Genomic DNA, 24,361 nt, shown 5'->3' on the forward strand with positions numbered 1-24,361 from the left:
CGGCCTGAAGTGGGTGTCAGGAGCTGGGGTCTCTGGAACCAAGGGGGTCAGAAAGGCAGGAAGAGCGAACAAGTGATGGGGGTGTGTGTGTCTATATAAGGCAGGGGAGGAGGTCTGAATGGATCCTGGACTGCTCCCAGCAGGGCCTGCAGGGGCTTCTGGCAGTACAACAGCTGGATATGCCGGAAGCATGCAAAGGTCAGAGTGAAAGTCAGGCAATGCTGGGGTATAGGCTCTCCACTCTTCACGTGGTTCTTCTCTGCTCCATGAGTGGCCTCATCCTCTCCACACCAGATTCCCTTTGTTCCCTGCTGCAGCCCGTTCTCAAGGAAGAAAAGAGCTGGTGCCCTCACCCACGTGGGTATCTAGGGCTTTGCGCCAGTCACTTGCCTGCTGGCTCTCTGATCCATCCCCACCCTTCTCCTGCTCTACCCTGAATCTCATGACCATCCTTGCCAATGATCCTTAAGCTCCTTTGTCCGAAGGATTCTGGCCAGTTTCAGCGGAGGCACTAGTGGGCGATGGAGGGCTTGGGTTGGGAAGAAGCCAGGGTGTTTCGCTCCCTTTCTCTCAGCTCCAGGCAGCATCTTTAACAGTGGTCACATCTCTGTGGTTCCACTTCCCACTAAGCACCCTTCTCTCGGTGATCTCAGCTCTTGTCAAGCAACCCCTGCTGTGGACTCTTACCTGATGACCCAGGCCACGGGGCCCCTCACACAGCCCTTCCTCCAAGGTTCCAGCTCCCACCAGGCAACTCTGGTCCTAGTCTCTGGTAATACATCTCCTCCTTCTAAACTCATTCATTTCTGGGTCACCTCACCTTCCTCTGGTTGTCCTTTCAGCCCTTTCAACACCTCTGTAACAAATTCCCTAAATTAAACCCACTCTATTGAGTTCCATTTCCTGACTGGACTCTGGCAAATATAGGGTTAATCTGTTATCTTTCCCAGGCGTCTGATCATTTTAAAAGAAAAGTATAGGCTGAGGGCACTGTATATCACAGAGGAATGAAATACCGGGATTTTACTTTACAGGAGAGGGGAGATTTAGGACTGCTGGCTTCTCATAACACATCATTTAAGTAGGTGTGGGAGTCTTCTGGGTCAGCTGGCCTCTTAGATCACAAAGAACAGGCACTTGCTCCAAGTGAGCCCCAAATCGAAACACTAGAATAAAATAAGAAGAACTGACCCCAGGATCCAGCACAGTCAGACATCAGAAAGCCATTGTAGACCCAAGGCTAGGACCCTGGGCTTGAGGTAGGCGGTGGGCTGGATAATGACCCCCAGAGACATCAGGTCTGTAACCTGTAACTGTTACCGTTAGTCAGCTCAGGCTGCCATTGCAAAATACTATACACTGGCTGGTTTGAACAGTAGAAATGTATTTGCTACATTTCTGGAGTGTGTGGAGTTCAAGATCAAGGTGCTGGTCAATTTGATTCCTGGTCAGAGCTGTCTTCTTCCAAGCCGGCTTGCAGAGGACGCCTTCTCTCTATGTTCTCTCATGGGCTTTTCTCAGCGTGTGCACGTGGAGAGAGAGATTTCTCTTCTTCTTATGAGGCCACCAGTCCTACTGATTAGGACCCCACCCTTATGACCTCATTTAATCTTAATTGCCTCCTAAAAGCCAATCTCCAAATATAGTCACATTGAGAGTTGAGGCATCAACGTTGGAATGGGTCCCCCTTTCGCCCACACAAAAGCAGTTCATAGCAGTTACCTTATTTGGCAAAAGGACTTTGCAGATATGAGTAAACTAAGGATCTCAAGATGGGGAGATTACTCGGGGTCACCCAAGTGGGTCCAAAATGCAATTACAAGTATCTTTATAAGAGAGAACCAGAAGGATATTTGACACAGAAGAGAAGGCAATATAACCACAGAGGCAGAGATTGGAGTGGTGCAGCCACAAGCCAAGGAAAGCTAGCAGCCACTGAAAGATAGGAGAGGCAAGGAAGGATTCTCCCCCAGAGCCTCAAGAGAGAACACAGCCGTCAGACATCTTTATTCCAGATTTCTGCCCTCCAGGACTATGAGAGAATAAATCTCTGTTGTTTTAAACTGCCAAGTTTGTAGCCATTTGTTATAGCAGCCTCAGGAAACCAACACAAGGTGTGGTTCACTGCCTGCTGCTCTGCCTGGAGCAGGCCGCAGCTCTGCACGCATCTGCTCTACTCTCTCACCCTTGTTCCCACCTTCCGCTGTATCTTTTCTCCACCTCAGAGCCCCTGCTTCCTCACCGTTTCTGCTCTCTCATAGCGTTGGCTTACGCTTAGCCTGTCCCTGTCCTCTCTGGCTCCTGTCTGTATTAGAACCTTTCAGCTTTGGGACCCATTGCTCTTTTCACTGCCTCCTATAGTTTGCATTCTGCCCCAGGGCACACAGTTTGCTGGACAGCATATAGGTTGGCTTCCCTTAAGCCAAGTGCCCATCTGTGGTCCAGTGGCCCCTCGTCCAACAGAGATGTAGGACGATCACACCGTATGTCCCTGGAGCACGTAGGACTGTGTCTTCCTCGGAGGCTATGGGGAGAACCCCTTCACTTGGGCAGGGCTGTGAATGTGGCAGATGGTGGGGCTGCCAGATATGGCTCCGCTCAAACGTCTAGAAATTTTTAAGCAAAATGATAGGATCTTGGTTCTGAGGCAGCATGGATGAAAAGAAGGAGAAAACGATCATTCATAGAGTTAATTCTTCCTAATGAGGAATTACCAAAATCTTATAGGTGGGCCAGGGCCCTAGTTAAATATGGCATTCTTACTCCATGTCCTATTTATGTTTAGCTGGGGGGCTGGGGCTGATGGGACAAAGAAGAAACTGGGCTTTCTTTCTAATTTGGTTTTCCAGATAGCACTCGTGTTGCCATCTTTCAAAACTTCGGTGGCCGAATGAGGTCTGTCTACTCAGTGAGCTTCCTGGTCTAGCGACAGTAGTTTGGCCGTACTCTAACCTAGAGCAGGGCTTCCCGGGGGTTAATGCTGTGAAGTCACCAGAGAATTCAGTGGCGTATGGCTTGAGATTCGGCATTTCCAGCGAGCTCACGGGTGATGCGGCTCTGCCGGTCTGAACACAGTGCTTTCAGTAGCAGGGCTCTGGAGCAGAAGAGTTTCTGAGGACTTGGTTCCATGGATGTTTCTAGGTGTGCCCTTTTTTTCTTTAATTTTTATTGGAGTGTAGTTGATTTACAATCTTGTGTTAGTTTCAGGTCTACAGTAAAGTGAGTCAGTTATACATATACATAGATCCACTCTTTTTACCTTCTATTCCCACATAGGTCATTACAGAGCATTGAGTAGAGTTCTCTGTGCTATACAGTGTCTTTATTAGCTACCTATTTTACATACAGTAGAGTGTATATGTCAACCCCAATCTCCCAATTTATCCCTCCCGCACCCTCCCCCCTGGTAACCATAAGTTTGTTTTCTACATCCATCACTCTATTTCTGTTTTATATATAAGTTCATTTGTACCATTTTTTTAGATTCCCCATATAAATTATATCATATGATATTTGTCTTTCTCTGTCTGACTTAACTTCACTCAGTATGACAGTCTCTAGGTCCATCCATGTCGCTGCAAAGGGCGTTATTTCATTCTATTTTTATGGCTGAGTAACATTCCATTGTATATATGTACTACATCTTCTTTATTCTTTCATCTGTCAATGGACACTTAGGTTGCTTCCCTGTCCTGGCTACTGTAAATGGTGCTGCAATGAACATTGGGGTGCATGTATCTTTTCAAATTATGGTTTTCTCCAGATATATGCCCAGGAGTGGGATTGCTAGATGATATGGTAGTTCTATATTTAGTTTTTTAAGGAACCTCCATACTATTCTCCATAGAGGCTGTACCAATTTATGTTCCCACCAACAGTGTAGGAGGATTCCCTTTTCGCCACACCCTCTCCAGCATTTATTGTTTGTAAATAGATTTTTTTGATGATGGCCATTCTGACTGGTATGAGGTGATACCTCATTGTAGTTTTGATTTGCATTTCTCTAATAATTAGTGATGTTGAGCATCTTTTCATGTACTTTTTGGTCATCTGTATGTCTTCTTTCTTCTTTCATCTGTATATCTTTTCAAGGTGTGCCTTGAAAAACATAACTGGGCCAAATACTTTGGGGAAAGAGTGAGCATAGCAAAGTTCTACAGGTTCCCTTACTTTCAGGACTTCTTGCCTGCTCACATGCCTTGTGACTTTTGGAGACTGATATAAGTAGTGGTTCCCACATTATTTGACCACAGGATATGTGTTCCCATATACGTCAAAGACTAGGATTTTTTAAAGTATACCTCAGGAAATGCTTCTCTGGGAACCCAATCCTTACCCCTTGCTTTCTGCCCAAGACTCCAGGGAGAGTTTTTAACAATAAGAAAGACAGGAAACTGTGTTCTTGGCTTCAGAGCTGGACTCTCCCTTCAGGTAAAGACTTACACCAGAGAGATTAGCAGCTCTTAAGACAAAAGAGTGTGTAAAGTGTAATGGTTGGAATAACACAAACCTAAGTTTGTGTCCTTGCTCCACAATTTACTAACTGTATGACTTTAAGTCAGTCATCCTTTCTAAACCTTGGTTTCTTAATCTGTAAAATGGGGATACTCCACACTGCTGGCTCCATCACCAGCACAAGCCTGAGAAGGAGATATTATTATTCTCTCATAGAGAGAAGGTAAGGCGTTTATCATGGGTCACCCAGTAAGTGACAGAGCCAGGATCTGAGCAGAGGACTGTCCACTATAACCCTATTTTGGAGGCTTATGGTGAGAAATAGATGAGTTGAATGCAAGTAGAGGATGTGGTATGTTGCCTAGTATATAGTAAATGCCCAGTGGAGGCTCTTATTATTACAATGAGGCAAAAGTGTCACAACATTTCATTTGCACCCCATTTTTTACTCCAGTTTTTTTATTTTAAGAGAGAGGGAGAAGGAGACAGGGAGAGAGAGAGAGAGAAAGCACAAACATTCTGACTTGGAAGGGAACTTGTGCTTTGAAGCTGACAAGTATAATTTGTCTTGAGACTGCCAAGCTCTTGGGCTGAGGCTTCATATTGGAAAAAAAGAGACAAGTGAGATTAATCTGGGGCCTTCATTACTTACTCCATCTGGCCTGGCTTTGGCACGGCCCCTTCCCTCTACAAACCGATTACTCCTTCAAAAGCCTCAGCAGAGTGGCCGCTAATGGGTTCTGACATGGCAGGAATGGCACTCACACAGCACAGAGATAAGGGCTCCAGCATCAGAGCCAAAACACTTCCAGCGCTATGGCCCAGCCGCTCCACCACGAAAGAAATGAACTGAAAAGGAGCCAGGGCCTTTGGGTCAGGGTAGCTCTCAGGATTCCAGGGAACACCTGGTTCCCCACAGTGGGGAGTGGCAGAAGCAAGGCTCACGTGGATGAGACCGGTGACATGGGTTATCTGACTGGGGTGTGTTCCAGTGTCCACGGGAACTTTTTAACCTGGCTTCATAGTCACACTGGGGATAGGTAGGTGCTTCGGGGAAGTGAAGAAGGTTGTTGTTTTTAGGTCTTTGCCAGTAAAAACCTGCTGAGGAGGACTTCTTACCTTTTCTCCCTGTGCACATGGCTGCCCCAGGGTGGTGGGAGGGGGACAAGGAAGGGAACCGATGTTCACTGAGCACCTACTGTGCTCCAGGCAGGGCGCCAGGCAGTCTCCATACAGCTGGCTCCATCACCAGCACAAGCCTGAGAAGGAGATACTACTATTCTCTCATTGGGAGGAGGTAAGGTGTTTATCCTGGGTCATCCAGTAAGTGACAGAGCCAGGACCTGAGCAGAGGACTGTCCACCTGTGGGTCTACATTGGTAGTTGGGCTATTTTGCAGCCTCTGGATTTGAGAGAAATTATGAATAGGGAGAATCTTCCACAGCCTCAGGAGGTACCAACTCTGTGACTTGAAGTCTTCTCTCCTGGGAGATTGTAGAGCATAAGGGAAGCCTTTGGGCCACCCTGAGAAAGATGGAGTTCTCGAACAGAGGAACCAAACCCGAGCAATCAGTCGATGAATCAGGATTGTTTATCTTGGATTCGGGGACAGCCAGGCTCTGAAATAAAGGCTCTGCTACTGAGCTGCTTTGAACATGCAGCTCTCTGAAAGGGCCATGAACTTTGGCTTCTGGGGCACTGGGTGTCAAGGCCAAGCCCAGTAGCTCCCAGGGCCTCAGGGAAGCGTTTGGGAGGCTTGAGGAGCCAAAGACTGTACAACACTGCCCTCTCCTGGGAACAAGGTCCATCTGGTCTGGCCAGGCAGAAATCTAGCTCAGAATGAATACCTGACTAAATTACATGTTAGTTTCTCTGCTTCCCCCAGGGAGCCTTCAGTGATCACATTATGAATCTGGACTGCCAGTGTTTATTTATTAGTTAACAAAACCCACAGAGATGGAAAGTATGGGCTTCCAAGTCAAACACTGACCTATTCATTTCACTTTTTTTCATTCAACAAATATTTACGGGGTACCTATTTTGTGCCAAACACTGTGCTAGGCATTGAATGCACAATGATGATCCAGGCATATGGTTCCTAACTTCATGAATTTTCTAGTCCCATGGAAAGGATGGGCTATAAACAAGGAACTGTCTTATTGTAAACAAGGAATTTGTGCATTATTACTGTGACAAGTGTTTAGAAGGAAAAGCACAGGACGCTATAGGAGTACATAATGTGGAAGGGGAGAGGAGGACCCTGGCCTGGTCAGTCAGTCAGGAAAGCCTTCCCTAAGGACATGCTCTATATGCAGACACTTGAAGGGTGTGTAGGAATTAGCAAAGCAAAGTGATTTAGGAGAACAACATGTGTGAAGGCCCTGATACAGGAAGGAGCCTGGTGCTTTTGATGAACTAAAAGAAGCTCTGTGTTGATGGGCCATCAAGGGAGAGCAAAAGAGTGGTGTGAGGTGAGGTTGTGGAAATAGGCAGCAAACAGGTCACACAGGGCCTTGGAATGCCATGTTAAGGATTTGGCCCTTTATCGGTCAAGTCTCTTTTTGTTACATATGACAAGACCTAATGCAAACTAGTTTAAGTTGAAAAGGCAATTTATTGGTTCATATAGTTGGAAAATCTGGCATTAAATCTTCAGGTATGGCTGAATCCAGGAGTTCAGATAGTATCATCAAGACTTCCTTTTCAATGAATTAGTTATCTTTGCTTGTTTCTGCGTTTGTTATTAGTTCTAATTTTCTCTTGCACTAACATATTCTGTCAATCTGGTAGGAAAATAGGCTGATATTCCAGGCCTATATCTTTACAACCTATAATCCAAAAGGAAGAGAAAGTTACCCCTCTATCTCCATTTTGAAAAGGAAAATCGGGGAAAGACTCTAACTGGCTCAGCTTTGGTCACCTGCTGGAACCATTAGACTCACTGGACCAATCACTATGTCCACAGGGAGGCAGTACAATGATCAGCCTAACCTGGGCCATGTTCCTACCACTGTAGCTAGAATGAGGGTGGAGGGTGAATAAAGGAAAAGGGGAGGCACCGTGACTGACAGACGTAGGGCCATGTGGAACATGGGAGGAGATTTCCCCCAAAGAAAAGTGGTGCTGATTATAGAAGGGAAATGGGAAAAAAAGTGGGATATACAAAAACATTGACAAAACAAGATTATAATTAACAAAAAGCTATGAGAAGCGACTGAAATGTTGTATGCAAGTGAAAAACAAGATAAGGTTTATTTTTTTGAAAGATCACATTGGCTATTGTATGGAATGGAAGGAAAAGGGTAGAAATTATCTAGAAATGCTCTAGAAATTATCTAGAAATGCTCAATAAATCATAGCAAAGATCCTTTTAAATGCACAGTAGTACTTGCAGGAAAGTACGAGAAATCCTCTTGGGGGCAAAGACAAGGAGGAAACTGAAAAATAAGTGTTAAGTGAGTACCTGAATCTGCTTTCCCTTGGAAGTTCTTCCAGTCTTAGATAACCAAGAGACTTATGTTTTTAACAGCCGCATGGGGAAAGGAGAGAGGGTCTCAGGCCTAAATGAGATGGACATTAGATCTGAGAACCTTCCTACTCCTGCCCATACCCCACATAAAGCTGGGAATTTTAGTGAATGGTGAAATAATGAACCAGGGGAAAAAATGCACCCATCATCAAGGAGAGAGAATAAGAAAGTATTTGCATCTTGGCCTGGCCTCTGGGTAGAAAAAAAGCCATCCCCTTTGAGAGTGTATAGACATGAGTCTTCTCATGGGTTTGGGGTTGAAATTTATTCTGCTGGCATGGTCCTGAAATCTTCAACTTTAAAGGGATTCCAAACAAGTCAAACCCAGTGGGGTACCTGGAAGAAACAAACACAAATTTCTCTAGAGACCCTCAATCTAGGATGCACCCGGAGAAATTTCACTGAACTTGTGCTCACCATCCCATGCTGAGGTTTTCAGCCATCTTTTTTCCCCTGTGATGACCACATGGGCTGTTAGCTGGCCAGTGGCCACTGGAGCATCCTGACCCCTTCCCAATCTGCTTCTGACCTTCCTAGTGTCTGTCCTCATGATTCCTCTTCCTGCCTATGGCTGAACTAAACCCACTATAGCCCTGATCTTTGCATCATTTCTCTGGCTTGGAACTTCTGTCTTCTTCTCAACCTAGTCTGGGGTTTCCTTTAGTTATGAAGCCCCTGACTGCCCCCCAGTGACAGTTTTTCTCCACCTCTTAGGCCCAGCCTGGCTTTGAGATCTTACACACTGGCATGACCCCATGTGCACTATGCCCCTCTCAGTTTGTTCTGACCCTGCTTGCTGGACAAAGACAGAGGGAACAGGAGAAAAGGAGAAATGAACCAGGGCAGGCTCTGGGTTGGTCTTCATCCCAGTCTGTGGCATCTCGTGGAGGTGGTGTGGCCTGGGCTCCTCCTGACACAGAGCCCCTTTGCCCTCTTGCTGACCAGGCCAGAGTCAGATGGTGGGTGTGGGGGTCTCTCCTGACTCTGCCCCCCAACCGAGGAGGGCCCAAACAGTGCTCCAGAACCTGAATTCCTTCCCACACCATGGCCTGTGGCAGTGAGGCTGGCAACACAGAACACTGGCACAGAGTTCTGAGGTGGAAATCAAATAACTGTCTGACTCAAAACAGATCCAACACAGCAGTCTTTGTGAGAAGAGAAAAGCCACCAGCAGGCCAGAAACACTAAGGGAGTGGGCTGCCAGCTGCACCCTGTCCTGCAGCCCCGCAGTGAGGAGGAAAGGCCCAGTCACCTGCTGTCCTGAGAGACAAGGGCCTTGACAGCCCTGACAGGCCAGGAGAATAAGCACATCCAACCCTCAAGGCAGCCCTCAAGGTGTGGAGGAGGGTGACAATGGGCCCCATGAGCTCGTGCATGGGGATGTGCTTTGCTAACAGCACTGGGTAGAAACTGGCTCAGGCCCTGGGATGTGCACCCGCGCAGGCACCTTGGACCCACCATTCCTGCAGCTCTCCGTGCACATATACCTCTACCTCGTGCCCGTTGCAGGGAATTGCTGTTGTTGGTTTAATTACCTTTGTTCTTGACTAGCACGTGGTCTCCAATGTAATGTGGTGGCTGGCACATAGCATGGGCTCAAGGAATGTTAGGTGCCCTACATACGAACGAATTCTGTTCTGAGAGCCCGTTTGTAAGTGCAATTTGTTCGTTAAGTCCAGCAAAGTTAGCCTAGGTACCCAACTAACACAATCGACTATATAGTACTGTACTGTAATAGGTTTATAGTACTGTTCACACAAATAATACATAAACATCAAACAAACATGGAAAATAAAGAAAACACTTTTAATCTTACAGTACAGTACCCTGAAAAGTACAGTAGTGCAGCACAACAGCCGGCATCCAGGGGCTGGCATCGAGTGAACAGGCAAGAAGCGTTACTGACTGGAGGAGGGAGAGGAGGTGGGAGATGGTAGAGCTGAAGGATCGTCAGCGATAGGAGACAGAGGGCAAGCTGCAATTTCACTTACAGCTTATGTGATTGGACATGCGAACACACGTTCACATCTTTGAAAGTTCACAACTTGAAGGTTTGTATGTAGGGGACTTGCTGTAAATGCATTATTGATCTCCATTTTCTTGCTGCAGACAGAGGAGGTTAGACCCTATCTCTAAAGGACTTTCCTTTGCATACAATTTAGAAGTGCAGACTCAGAGACCGAGGACACGAGTGCAGTCTGGCTCCACCACCCACTGTCTTGGACTTGCAGCAAGTTTTTTAACCTCCTTGTCTTCCATCTGTAAAATGGGCATGTTACAGTAATCATCTCGTGGGGGTGTTATGAAGGTGAAGTGAGGTCACTTTTGCAAAGCACTTAGCACCCTGCCAGGTCCATAGTGGGTACTCAGCAAACGTCAGACTCTGAGCTTATTTAGTGTCTACATATATTTATTTCATAATTCATTTGCACGTTCAGTCATTCATTTAATCATCACAGTGGATTCAGGGCATTGTGAAGACAAAACTGAACAGAAAGTCTTCACACTGGAGGAATTCATAGTTTAGGGGCATTTGCTTTGTATTAAAATAAGAGCTCTACAGACACAAAAGGCCATATATTATACAATTCCATGTATATGAAATGTCCAGATGGGGCAAATCCATAGAAACAGAAAGTAGATTTGTGGTTGCCAGGGGCTGAAGGGAGCGGAGAATTGGGAGTGGCTCTAGTGGGTACCAGTTTTTTTAGGGGCAAAGAAGATGTTTTAGAATTGAATAGTGGCGATGGTTACACAACCTTGTGAATACACAGAAACCAATGTACACTTTAAAAGGGAGAATTTCATGTATGTGAGTTATAACAATTTTTTAAAGGGCTCTAGAGTCTAACTGCTTGCTACTTATAGCTACTGGACCTTGGACAAGTTACACAACGTCTCTGGGCCTCAGTTTACTCATCAGTAAAATGGGGATAATAATCACCATCTGGTGGAATACTGGGGAAAACAGCTCAGTCACCACGCTGACTTTACCAGTGTTATTTTAATTTATAAGCTCACACAATAATTCCAAATTGCCAACCAGACAAGAGTAAGATCCATTAAAAAAATTAATTAAATAAAAAATAAACTTTTATAAACATACTGCTTGGGTTTTGTCACATCGCACATCACATGATCTGCAGAAAACTTCCAGAGTATTTTGGAACCTATACCATTCCATGACTTAAGCTTTTCCAAAGGAAAGCAAACAAGGGCTTGACTCGAGGATCTGAAATTTTTTACTCTAAAGTTCAAATTTTCAAGAGGAAAGCATCTGGGCATTAAAAAAGAATCCCTTCTTGAACTCACAGCAACTTGAATTAATATTTCAAGACAAATAATTTTCAGCCATATTTAATCAACTTTTTCTCCACATTCCCTGGAACGGTACCTGGCATAAGGCAAGTACTCACTGCTAGCTCTGATTATTACACTACGGGAATTTCTCTGCAAAGGGTGTGAATAAATTAAATATGAGTGAAATAAATGCTGAAGAAACATGAAAAAAAGAGGGACCAACTAATGGTGGAAAGGAGTTGTAGGTCAGAGCATCTTATTCGTTCATTCATTGGTGAGTAGCAACATTGGCTAAGATGAAATATGATGCAAACTATTATATACAGGATGGATATACAACAAGGTCCTACTGTACAGCACAGGGAACTATATTCAATATCCTGTGATAGACCATAATGGAAAAGAATATGAAAAAGAATGTGTATATATGTATAACTGAATCACTTTGCTGTATAGCAGAAGTTAACACAACATTGTAAATGAACTATACTTCAATAAAATTTTTTTTAAGAGATGAAATCTGATTAAGAGTGAGGACTTGACTGTGTTTTATCTGAGACCTGTCACTTGTTAGCACTGTGACCTCGAGCAAGTTACCTAAACATTCTGCACCATTGCTTTTTCATGTAGAAAATGGAAATAAAAATCTTCCATTGCTGTGAGCATTACATGAGTAACATAAAGTGTCCAATTAAAAAAATAAAATCCTGACAGCCTAGTGGAATGGGGGTCACAGCCAGATTTAAGTTGCCTTGAGATAATGAGAAATGTGAATTTTTCTTGCCCATCTGAGTTTATGGACTCACTACACATTTACTGAGCCCCTACAGTGGGCCAGACATTGAACTAGACCCTGTGGATACAATGCAAGACATCATTTTTCTCCTTCAGAGACTATTGTAAGGAGTATGAAGCGTTGTGTTCATCTGAAGGAGAGGGTCTGTCTTACTCCTGGCTAGGTAGATTGAGCAAATTTGTTCTTGTCTTACCTCAGATTCCCAAGAGAGAGCCTGATCATTCCAGCTTATCTTTTGGAACCAAGCCATAAGTCAGAGGTGATAAGTTGTTGATAGGCCAGTGGATTGGCTGCCCTTGAGTCAGGTGCTCACCCCTGGTCTAATCAGCTGTGGCCAGGAAATCTGAGGGTGGATCATGTTCAACTCATGGCCATATCCTCCTCCCCAGCAGAAGCTAGTTTCCCTTAGAAGGGGAATTGGGTGGAGCAGACAGTATGACATTAGCACAACAGGGAAAATTTTTCCAACAGATGTAACAGCACATGCAAAGTCAGACCGGTGTGGAAAAGTATGAGATATTTGGGGAACTGTGAGGGTGGAGGGTGGAGAAGTTGGATTGTGATTGGAGATAAAACTGGAAAGGGAGGCTGGGGAAGAGCAGCTGGGGTGAACATGGTCCCCTTTCTCTGGAAGTCAGGACATTCTTTCACTGCAGGGCAGGAGTGATGGTGGTAAACATCATTATCCCATAAACACTCACTGTGGTCCCAGTCTGGGTCAGAGATCACAGTGGGCACTAGAGTGGGAAGCCCTGCCACTGTTGTCAGAGGTCCCCTCCCCACCCACCCCCCAAAAAGACATTTTGAAGGCAACCCTTCATTTGCTGGAAACTGCTATATAATAGGACATAAATCTGCCTTGAGCATGGAGGTGGGAGCATAAACATGAACTTAGGGGCCCTGAGAGGAACTGCTCTTATGATGCCAAGCACTTCCCTAGCACAACCACCAGGCTAGACTGGTTCAGGGAGACTGCACAGATGCGGCAGACCCCCAGGTCTTTCCTGCCTTCTGTAATCAGCCACATTGCAAGGGGCTCCCTCCTGATAACACTTGGAACCCCTGAACGTGGGCTTCTATGCAGACTAGGCTTGACTTCTCCCCAAGTATCAGTTGTGTAAATATCTCCCTTCCACCACCACCCATCTGTCAGAAACATAATATCAAATTATACATCAAATTTTATCATCAGTTCGTCTTGCTAAAATCATCATTTAAAAAATTAGATCTGAATAAAATTTTATTTCCCAAAGGAAGTAACTGAGGCCTTGTTTCTTCTTCTAGGTTTTACTTGACTGTTATAATCTGATCAACTCTGGTTTAAATCTCTGTTCCACCACTGGCTAACTTTAACCTCAGGCAAATTACTTAATCTCTTGGCCTCCATTTCCTCATCTGTAAAATGGAACTAATATTACCCACCTTTAGGGTTATGATAAGGATTCAATGACATGGTGTATATAAAGTGATTAAATGGTATCTGGTACCAAAAAGTGATCAATACATATTAGTAGTAGTAGTGGCTTGTATGATTTGGGGCAAATAATCTGATTGCAAAATGTCATATTTACTGCAAATCTACATATTTGACAGCACTGTTGTGAAGATTAAATTAAAGAAGGCGAGTTGAATGCTTTGAAAGTGCTGTACAGCTTTAGGAATCATGAAGTCAGACACGGGGGACTGTTACAGGCGAGGCTGCAAAGTGGCAGATGGAAAAAGCCAAAGTGTAGAAAAAAGCTGGGGCCATGAACTTAAACTACTGAAATCAATCTTTAATTCACTTCTGAGTTTAAAAATTTCTGTACAACTATTTTATTAATATGTTTTGTACTATTTCTGAAATCAATTGTGATTTATCTCATTTAATAGTAACTACTAATTGTCCGTATATTGGGCACATATTTTTTTATCAATTTACAGATTGGCTGGTCTATTTTCAAATAGGCTTTCACACCCACAAATGTTAATTAAACATTTGTGAAAGAAAGTAGGAATATTCCTCAGAAGTAGCAAATAAGTTTTCATTGACATTCCCACTACCATTGATTAATATATCTTGTCCAGTGCATTGTATTGAGGCGTCTGGGGCCCTATCTGGACTTAGTAGAAATAGTGCTGCAATTGATTAGTTATGTCTGCCATGGGCATGGGAATGTGAAATAATAGCACATGTCTATACTTAGAAAATTGACAAATGGATGTTCTTGGTGAAAATAATTTCAAGATTAAATTCATTCTCCTGCCCACCTGACTCAGAATGGTATATTTAGCGGTGGGAGGGGGTGGAATATTCAAGTATTATGACAGATTGTGTTTTCCATAAGATGGCTACAGAGCTTCCAGCTCACATGCTCTTCTGCAATGTGACCTTGCCACTCCTCCAAGAGGTAGAGTGTAATGCCCCGTCCCTTCAATCTTGGCTGGCCTGAGTGGGTCATAACCAATTGGATATAGCAGAAGTGAGGCTGCCTGACTCCCGAAGCTAGGTAGGAAAGGAATCCCAGCTTCTGCCTGGCTCTCTTGGCATACCTGCTCTTGGGAAGCTTCCTCTGGGAAGCCAGCACCGTGCTGTAAGAAAAGCAAGCTACACAGGAGATCATGTGCAGGTCAAGCTGTCAACATTCCCAGCTGAACCCAGCCTTCAATTCTGAGAGGCTCCAGATGATTCCTGCCCATGGCCTTTGAGTCATTCCCAGCTGTTCTGGCCTTCCCAGGTAAGGGCTCAGACGTCATGGAGCAGAGACAAGCTATCTCCTCTGTGTCTGCCTTCCTGACCCACAGAATCTGTGAGCATAAAAATATCATGCAAAAGTTTAACACCACTAGATTTGGGGTGCTTTGTTACACAGCAATGGTAAACCAGAAGAAGCATCCCAAACACCAAGGGTGGGTGCTGGTGGCGGGTCTGCTTTTTCCTTCATCTTGATTGTGAGAATCTGCAGAGGACAGGAAAACTCTCAAAGTTTCCATTCCTTTATGTGGGATAATAATAGCCTTCCTATCACAGTACAAAAATGAAGTCAGAAACCAATAGAGACTGAGCTTTTATGAGACAGGGTGTTTATGAAACAACACCGTCATGAAGATCAAATGATTGCTACTCTTGACTAGCCTTTCCGTCGACTGGAGAGTGGCACTCTGAATCACGAAAGACGTGCCTTTGGGAAAATAGTTATTACCCCACTTCCACAAATCCAACTTAATGGATCTAGGTAGAACTTTCACATTTGGTAAAAACCAAACCAAAGCCCTCAAAAATTCCCACATGACAAGCAGACATGAGATATACTCTTGCTGGCGGTGACCTCACTTCTCTTAGATAATGACACGCCAAGTTTGTGGGACTGCTTCTTACCTCTGATAATAAGAATGGAGAAGAGCCTCTCAGCCTCCCAGAAGTACATGCTGTGTGCCCTTCCAGTGCGAGGCCCAGGGCCAGCCTGCCCACCTAGTCCCATCATGACTCCCCTTCCGAGAACCTGCTTGAGGTGGGGCTTTGGGGCTTGGGCCTGCCTTTGTTGAGTCTACTCCTTAAAGAAAAATAACTCCTTTTGGATTCAGGCTAAGTTGGTAGAACCCTCCTCCAGCTATACCCCCAATTAACTTTTGTAGCAATGGGAGATAAAATACTTTTTAACATGTAAATCTAGTTTTATTCAAAGTGACCATGATACATATCTCCCATCTCCTGCCAGCATCCCCCCCCCCCACCCCAACCCTCTGTCCTGGGTGCTTCTCCCCTTCAGCCTCTAAAGCTTTAGGAAAGAGTTCTTGGCTAGCCAGTCACTAGCTGCAAAAGTTGGTCAACTCACTGGTCACCTGTAAACTGAAGCTAATCATACCTCACAGGTTGGGGAGGTCACAGCATAAGGAAATTCTGCCATGCAACAAACATTTCATTCACTCTTTTCTTTTTTTTTTTTAACATCTTTATTGGAGTATAATTTCTTTACAATGGTGTGTTAGTTTCTGCTGTATAACAAAGTGAATCAGTTATACATATGTTCCCATATCTCTTCCCTCTTGCGTCTCCCTCCCTCCCACCCTCCCTATCCCACCCCTCTAGGTGGTCACAAACCACCGAGCTGATCTCCCTGTGCTATGCGGCTGCTTCCCACTAGCTATCTATTTTACGTTTGGTAGTGTATATATGTCCATGCCACTCTCTCACTTTGTCACAGCTTACCCTTCCCCCTCCCCATATCCTCAAGTCCATTCTCTAGTAGGTCTGTGTTTTTATTCCTGTCTTGCCCCTAGGTTCTTCATGACATTTTTTTTTTCTTAGATTCCATATATATGTGTTAGCATACGGTATTTGTTTTTCTCTTTCTTACTTCACTCTGTATGACAGACTCTAGGTCCATCCACCTCATTACAAATAACTCAATTTCGTTTCTTTTTATGGCTAATATTCCATTGTATATATGTGCCACATCTTTATCCATTCATCTGTTGATGGACACTTAGGTTGCTTCCATGTCCTGGCTATTGTAAATAGAGCTGCCATGAACATTGTGGTACATGACTCTTTTTGAATTATGGTTTTCTCAGGGTATATGCCCAGTAGTGGGATTGCTGGGTCGTATGGTAGTTCTATTTTTAGTTTTTTAAGGAACCTCCATACTGTTCTCCATAGTAGCTGTATCAATTTACATTCCCACCAACAGTGCAGGAGGGTTCCCTTTTCTCCACACCCTCTCCAGCATTTATTGTTTGTAGATTTTTTGATGATGGCCATTCTGACAGGTGTGAGATGCACTCTTTAAAAAAAACGTTTATTGAACTTTTACGATGTGGCAGGCATGGGGCTAGACCCTGGGTAAACATTGGTGAAAAAGGCAGCCCCTGCCTTCTGGGAGTTCCAGGACAGTAGGAGAAATGGAAAATAAACAGGTAGAGTGTGATAAGTGCTGTGAAGAGGATGCTGCTACGGGAACACTAGAAAAAGCTCCCAAGCCAGAGACTGGAAGCTCAGAAGCTTCTGAGGCCTGAGGAAGGAGTAGGAGCTGGGGAATATGGGGGAGGGTGGGGCGGAGGAGAAGGGTGATGCAAGCAGGTCCGAAGGCCTGGAGACGAGGGAGCACGGTATTTCCAGAGAACTGCAGGTGGTTTCACGTGGCTGAAGCATCCAACATAACGCAGAAGGTAGAAGAGGAGCGGGGGGGGTGGGATGGAAAGCGGCAGGCAAGTTTGCATTGGTCTTGTAGGCTACACAAGGCATTGGGGAAAGAGCACTTGAAAGAGTCAGCGTTGGAAAGAGCACTTAGCCAGTGATGAGAATAGCGGATGAGAGGGGACAAGAATGAAGGCCAGGGGCCGTGAGGAGGCCTCTGCTGTAACCCAGGTGGGATGCAATGATTCTGTGCATGAGCTGCTACTCATTTCCAACTCCTTTTGCTGGGGATTCAGAACATAGAAAGATGAAGGGTGTGTCTTTTACATATTATGTTTTCTGGAAGATTCGAACACAGTAAGGCCACTTTCTGTCCGATGAGTAAACAGGAAGTGCAGCAGAAGCAGCATGGGATGAGCTCTGAGGCAGAGGGGGCAGAAGGACTCAGGCCCCAGAGCTGGCCTCCGGGACACTGCAGTGAGCTCGGCCTTTGCTGTCATTCTCCATGAGGCAGGGCCCACCCCCTGGAAGCCTGGCCATTCCCTGGGCCTGAGGAACATCCCTGAACAGGAACCTCCTTCTCTGAAATCAGAGCTGAATGTCAAGAGGGAGGGGAAAAGTTGAAATTTCAGAGTTGGGCCCCAGACAGTTGAAACCCAATTATCTCGCTGTAGTCCTCACCACACCCTAAAGAAAACAGGCCTGACTCACGGACCACATCAATCCTGGGAGGCAGGGAAGCTTGGCTGTGTGCTGCTGGCCGGCGTCTCACGGTTCCGTCTCCCTGCACGCCTGGGGGCACGTGTTGGGGTGTCTCTCTAGAGGCCACAGAGGGAGGAAGGGCAGCCCATACCCCAGCCCATCCCACTGCTCCACGGCCCCAGACACCTCCCTCTTCCTCCTTTGAGCTAACGGCTCCCAAACCTATAGCCAAGTGGATCAGGGAAAGCAGCTCAGTTATGATCAGGTTTGAGGAGGAAATTCTTGAAGCCGCTCCAGGGGCCATAGACCCAGAACTGTGTGCAGCTGATTCAACAGATGGGGGGTGCAACAAAGGGTCACGGAAAATGAGCGAGATTCAGGGTCAAAAGTCCACTTCTACCACATGGTAGCTGAAAACCTGGGGCAAATTACTTAAGCTTCTGTTGAGTTTCAGTTGCCTCAGCTCTAAAACGGGCACAAGAATGTCTTGCTTGGAAGGTTACTGGAAACCATCTTCTGAAACAGAAAAGGTGCTTGGAAAATTTGGATTTTAACAGCATGTGTTGCCTATACAACTCCTAAGGCACTTATCCTACACAGCCTTTCTTTCTTTTTTTTTTTTTATTGAAGTATAGTTGATTTACAGTGCTCTGTCAATCTCTGCTGTACAGCAAAGTGTCTCAGATATACACATCTATATAGTCTATTTTTTAATATTCTTTTCCATTATGGTTTATCCCAGGGTATTGAATATAGTTCCCTGTGCTATACAGTAGGACCTTGTTGTTTAGCCATCCTAAATGTAATAGTTTGCATCTACCAACCCTAAACTCCCAGTCCATCCCTCTCCCTCCCCTGCTCCTCCTTGGCAACCACAAGTCTGTTCTCTATGTCTATGAGTCCTACACAGCCTTCTATTTGTGTGGGACTCCATTCCTCTAGCTAGTCTCACAGGCAGCTGGAGGGCAGCAACTGTGTGTTACACATCCTTTCCTTCCCAAGGCATCTCACACTTAAGGCGGTCAATACGTGTTTCCTGGCTGACTGATACACCCAGGTATCCATATCCCCAGGGTAGGGGTTGGACAACAATGCCCAAAATTAATAGAGTTTCTGGCACCCAAGGCATCACCCTTTAATCACCAAAATACAGGGGCATTTGCACACCTTTCTTCCACCTGTTAGAAGTAGTTGAGAAGTAGCCAGTTAGTACTAGAGGCAATACAAAGCATTGGTAAACCATGCAGGACTAGGGCTGCCCTGCCGGGGTACATGCCACCACCCTCCCGTGGTGCGAGCTTGGATGATGAGCTGAACCTCATCTCTAAAGCGGGGATATTCAGAGTACTTACCCCATAGCTATTGGGAGCATTTACAGAGTATATGGAAAGCACTCAGCAGAGCGCCTGGTATAGGATTAACGTTCAGCAAGTATTCATCTTCACTTCATCATTGTCAAAGCTCAGTTCGGTTTGCTGGGCTGGACTCCCTGGTTAAATGGCAACACTGGAAATCTCACCCCAGATAAAGACCCTGCCACCTGGAATGGGGATTCCACCCTGGGTCGGGGAGGGGTGCAGAACTGGGCTGTCTCTCTGGAACAGTCCATATGGCAGGTGACTATGGGAAGTGCCTTCCAAACCATAAGATGCATTTCAAATATTTGTTTTATAGTTTTTGTTTTTCTGATTCTTTAAAATCTAGAAACAATATTGTAAACGTAATCCTAGTTCCCATTTATTTGATAACCTACCATGAATGAGATACTGTGCACATGGCTTTTCACAGGCTTACTTGCTTTATATTCTCAATGACCCTACAAAGTTAGAACTATTTTTCAAGCCCATTTTAAAGATAAGGAGAATGACATTCCAAGATCACTCAAGGTCTCAAGTGGTATTCAAACTCAGGTCTGTTGGCTCCCAAGACTATGCTTTTAACTACTAAGTTACGCTCGTGGGCTGAACATAGTCTAAGATGAATAAGATGCCAAGGGGCTCAAGATTTCCAGCCAAATGCCAGAAATCCTGCTCTCAGATTCCGAGAGTTCTGTTTCTGTCCCCTCAACAGGCAGGGTGGCATCTCAGCACCACAAGGCACAAGACGGTGCTTTGCTATTTAAGATCTCCTGAAAACTATCTTCCTTTTCCTTGTTCCAAGTTAACCATGTCGAGCTTAATTTATCCACCTCAGAAGGAGCCAGGGCCCAGCTGACCCTGCTAAGATTTGAAATTATAGTTCTTGAGTCTAATTTTAAACCAAGCACAGAGAACATTTTTTTTCTAGCTAGGACATCCAAACAAAATACAATACCACCCACCCCCTCTAAAAAAATCTGGTTTCTTTCTGAAATCAAAAGAGCATTTTGTAGGAAAGAAAAAAGACATATAGAAATAGTAGCTTATTTTGCTTTAATATCCCAAAATATTTGTGTGAATGGGACTACGCTGCAGAACAAGGCAGAACTCTGCAGACAAGCACGTCTCACTCTGAGGAAAGAACTGATTGGAGAGAAGGCACCAGAAACTGCATTTTGCTGGATTATATGTAAACAGTAAATGGGGGGAAAGGCTCACAAAGGAGAAAGGAACTTGCACTGTCATTTCACGGGTGGATCCTAAGGATGGAAATTAGCCTCATGAGCTGATGCTCAACCTCCATCTTCCACTGTAGTGTAAACAGGACCTGGTGCTAAGGAGACAAACACCCACACACCAGTGGTGCACGAGGACACAAAAAGGAACTGACAGTAGTATAAGCCCCTGGGTCCTTTTTTTTCTCTTTCCTGCATGGCTCCTACGGGCATATCAATTGGCAATGCCTTGGAATTGTACCATTTGTCAATGACTGGTTAGTGGAAAAACCGAATCCTAAAAAGCCTGGGTGAATACACTTTGTTTCTGTTCATGCTCTTCAATCAGATGACTCGGAGGGCCTGGGGTGGAAGGATGTACCGCATCTGGCCTGTCTTCTTAGGTGATAACAGTGGGTGCAGTGCGTCCCGTCCTTTCCTGGAGTTGGGACAACTTCAGGGCAATAGAAATAAGGGGAGCCAACATGACCTGAGGGAGACACAAAGAGAAAAACCTTTGCCATCACTTTCTCTAGACACAGATCCATAGCTCCAGCCCTGAGTAGGCCTCGAGCTCCAGACCCATGTCTGATTGCCTACTCCGATAACCCAAAGGCTCCTCAAACTGTGTAAGTCTAAAAACAAAGACATGTTCTTTCTTCACAAACAAACCTAGTTCCAGCATTCCCTATTTCAGTCAATGATCTATTACATAAAGCAAGTGAATGAATAGGAGTCATTCTTGACACCTTCCTCCCTCACATTCCTGTTGTCCAACCCACCAGCAGCCTAAGTGACTTATCTTCTACCTCTCTCCCATTGTCACCCAGTTCTCTCCATCCCAGTGCCACAGCTCTCGGTAAACCAAGTCCTCCCTCTTACCTGGAACAGGTAAGATGTGCTTCAACATCCGCTTCTGCACCCTCCTATTTGTTTCTCACACTCTACCCAAAGCACTCTTTTCAAAATACACCACCCTCCCATCTACCTCTCACTTAAGGGAAAAAAGAATTCTGCTGTTGCTTAAATAAATAAATATTTTAATATGAAAAAAAGAAAACTATGTATCTAGTTGAACTGCCCATTTTATAGATGGGGAAACTGATACCCAAAGAAGTGAAGTGATTTGACCAAGTGATTCAAGGGCAGAGCCAAGAGTAGTACATTTTCTATTGACCACTGTTGCTTTCCCTCGTCTAAATCTCTACCAGCTCATTACACCTGGAAGAAAGTTGGAGAACCACTGCACACACTGGCATACCACTTGCCACTCCCTTTGGGGCTCCAACAGTCCCAATGAAGTGCTGAGGCTGAGGCCCAGGGGAAAGGCATGTCCCCAGATAGAATGGTGGTAGACCTGGGCATGTGGGCACCTTGCATCCTTCAGGGCCCTCCCACTTCCTGAGGACTATGGTTCAGACGAAACAACTCTCACTCATTCTTTGTATTTACCATGTGTCAGGTATTAAGACAGAGAAACACAACTTCCTTCCTCTTTTGCTCTTGCGCTATTATTCTGTGGATCTACAATATAGACACCAACGCCTTTGATTTTAGTTTTAGGGATGTCTCAACACCACAGCAATCTGGCGATAACTGGAGCTAATGCCTGGCCACTGGAAAAACTGTAAACTTGAAGCACCCTTTCATTTCTCTCTTTTTGTAATAAAAACAATTGTAAGAGCCACTTTTCCTCAAAAGCTAGTTCCATATGTCAGGCAGTGTTCAGAATTTTGCCTTCATCATCTCCTTAAATCCCTGTAACGACTCTGTGAGGTAAGTAGCATTCTGCCATTTTACAGACAAAGAAACCAAAGCTCAGACAATTGAAAAGACTTACCCAGGGACACACAGTTATAAAGGAACTGAATTTAAAACAAGATCTAACTCCAAAACGGGTTAGAGAGATCAAAATCACTATGCCAGGGGTTTCCAAATGAGTTTCACAGGATTCTAATTAGGTGTCAGAAGGAAAAAGGCTTTGTGGGAGAATAGACATGGCGAACTGGCATATGTACTGCAAGTCTGCTCCGACCTTTAAGGCGAGGTGTGTGTTGTGAGCTGCTAAGACGGGGCTAACGTACCCCAGCACTTCCTAAACTGGTTTTGGCTCTGGAGCTCTGGTTGGGGAGCAGTTTCCAAAACAAGGAACACACGTGGGGAAACTCTCCCCTGTGTGTCCCTGCTTCCCCATTTGGGTGGCTGTCCTCCAAGTTCTCTGTTCCACCTCTGGCTCCCAGGGACCCTCCTCACTCTAACATACTTCTGGAGACACTCTGGGTGGGGCTGGGACCCCAAAATACAGGTTGCAAGGCCGAAGACTCTCCCATAAAGACCTTTCTTTCTGGGCCACGAAACAGTCTCTCCCTGCCTACCCCCTAGCCCTGACCAAATCTAGAGCCAGTGTACGGTCTGCCAGGGCAGGTGATGAGACCAAGCAAAGTGGCAAATAATCAGTGACAGACCAGAATACCAGATCAGGGGCTGATTTGAAAGATTAGTTCTCTTGAATCTGCCACTTAACCAGGCGTGTGAACCTATTAACTATTATTTAACCTTTCTGAGCCTCCGTTTCCTTATCTGTAGAAGGGGTATTAATAGATAAGAATAACAGATTTGAGAATGAAATGAGTATATCCATTTGGGTAATGGGTTTAGAACAGAGCTTGGTGAATACAAAATGCTCAGATAATTGTTAGCTATTATTGTTTTCTGATGCACTGAAGAAGACGTGGAGGAAAGTGAGCCCACCTGTCTGATCATTCGAGAAACGGGTTGTGATGACAGGCGCAATGGAGCCACTACCCTTCCCTCCAACAGAAAGAACTAGCCGGGGCGCAGGGCCTGGGCATTACCTGGGGGTCCTGGTAGATCTTGGCGATGTCCTTCTCATAGCTGTCGACGTACAGTCGAACGGTGGCGCCTGCACTCCCGGTGCCGCTCAGTCGAAATATGATGCGAGAACCATCTGCAAAAATGAGCCGCAAGCCCTGGGAAAGGTAACAGAGTTTCTTTTTTCCTCACATGCTGGAAGAAAGATTGAAGGCTGACAAATTATGAGGGGTCTATTTGGAGATCCAATTTCATCCGTACTTGATCAGTCAGAGGATTAGATCCTTGAGAAACGGCCACAGTTGAGCCCCGTGAGTCTGCCCTCGGTCAGCCTGTCACTGCATCCAGCCAGTGGGGGTTGGGCTCATGGGGGCGAAACATCCCTGGGGTCAGGCGGGAGACAGCATCCTGGGGAGGCTGGCTGACACAAGCCCTGCCCTCTCCATCCCGCTTCCCTGTGATTTATGGACTAACCATTCCAGTTTGAAGGCTAATAAATAAGTTAATAAATAAATAAGCTGCTAGATACGGAAATCCGATTTCCAAATCAGGAGGGAAACACGGACAGAATGGGCTGAAACCAGAGCAGAGGAGGTTTCAGGTGAAACAGAGGAAGAACTCTTTGCAAAACACTGATGGAGAGCCTCAAAGTAGAACAGGGGGCCATGTGCCCCAAATGGCAGAGGCCAGCTATTCCGACCTATTGAGCCAGATCCAGCAGTCAGCCTCCACCAATGCCTGATGACTGAAAGCAGGGCCCATGTGGGTGCAATGCCAAGCCCCGCCCCTCTATCTCCTGCCCTCCCCCTTCCCTCTCTGGTCACATCTCTTGTCCTCAATAATCTTGATTCAGGGAATAAAGGGTGGGGACTCTTGAGGTAAGAAGGCTGAGCAAGACAGTTATCTGAAGACCCTTCAGTCTTGATGAGGCTGTCAATTCTTCCATAAAAAGAACTTTGCATAAAGCTGATGGCCTACCAAAAGGAAAGGTACTACCTCTCATCTACTATTTGTCACCAGACCCAATCCAGGGTTTAATCATGCCACTCAACACTGAAG

General features: G+C 45.3%; 1 protein-coding gene across 2 annotated transcripts in view; it reads right to left on the reverse strand.

Annotated features, from left to right (window-relative positions):
* Window positions 1–20,292: 20,292 nt before the first annotated feature.
* Window positions 20,293–24,361, reverse strand: part of PGM1 (phosphoglucomutase 1) — a 57,274-nt gene continuing 53,205 nt past the window's right edge. For both annotated transcript variants that reach the window (XM_022581233.3, XM_022581234.2), the window contains exons 10-11: window positions 23,326–23,460; window positions 20,293–20,960 (exon numbers count right to left, since the gene is read on the reverse strand). In XM_022581233.3, the coding sequence (XP_022436941.2) occupies window positions 20,871–20,960; window positions 23,326–23,460 (225 nt within the window). In that variant the 3' untranslated portion in view covers window positions 20,293–20,870. The remainder of the gene's footprint in view (window positions 20,961–23,325; window positions 23,461–24,361) is intronic.

Source organism: Delphinapterus leucas, chromosome 1, assembly GCF_059928025.1.
Source record: "Delphinapterus leucas isolate spDelLeu-1000000601 "Yukka" chromosome 1, BTC_Dleu_Yukka2, whole genome shotgun sequence".
Classification (NCBI taxonomy): domain Eukaryota; kingdom Metazoa; phylum Chordata; class Mammalia; order Artiodactyla; family Monodontidae; genus Delphinapterus; species Delphinapterus leucas.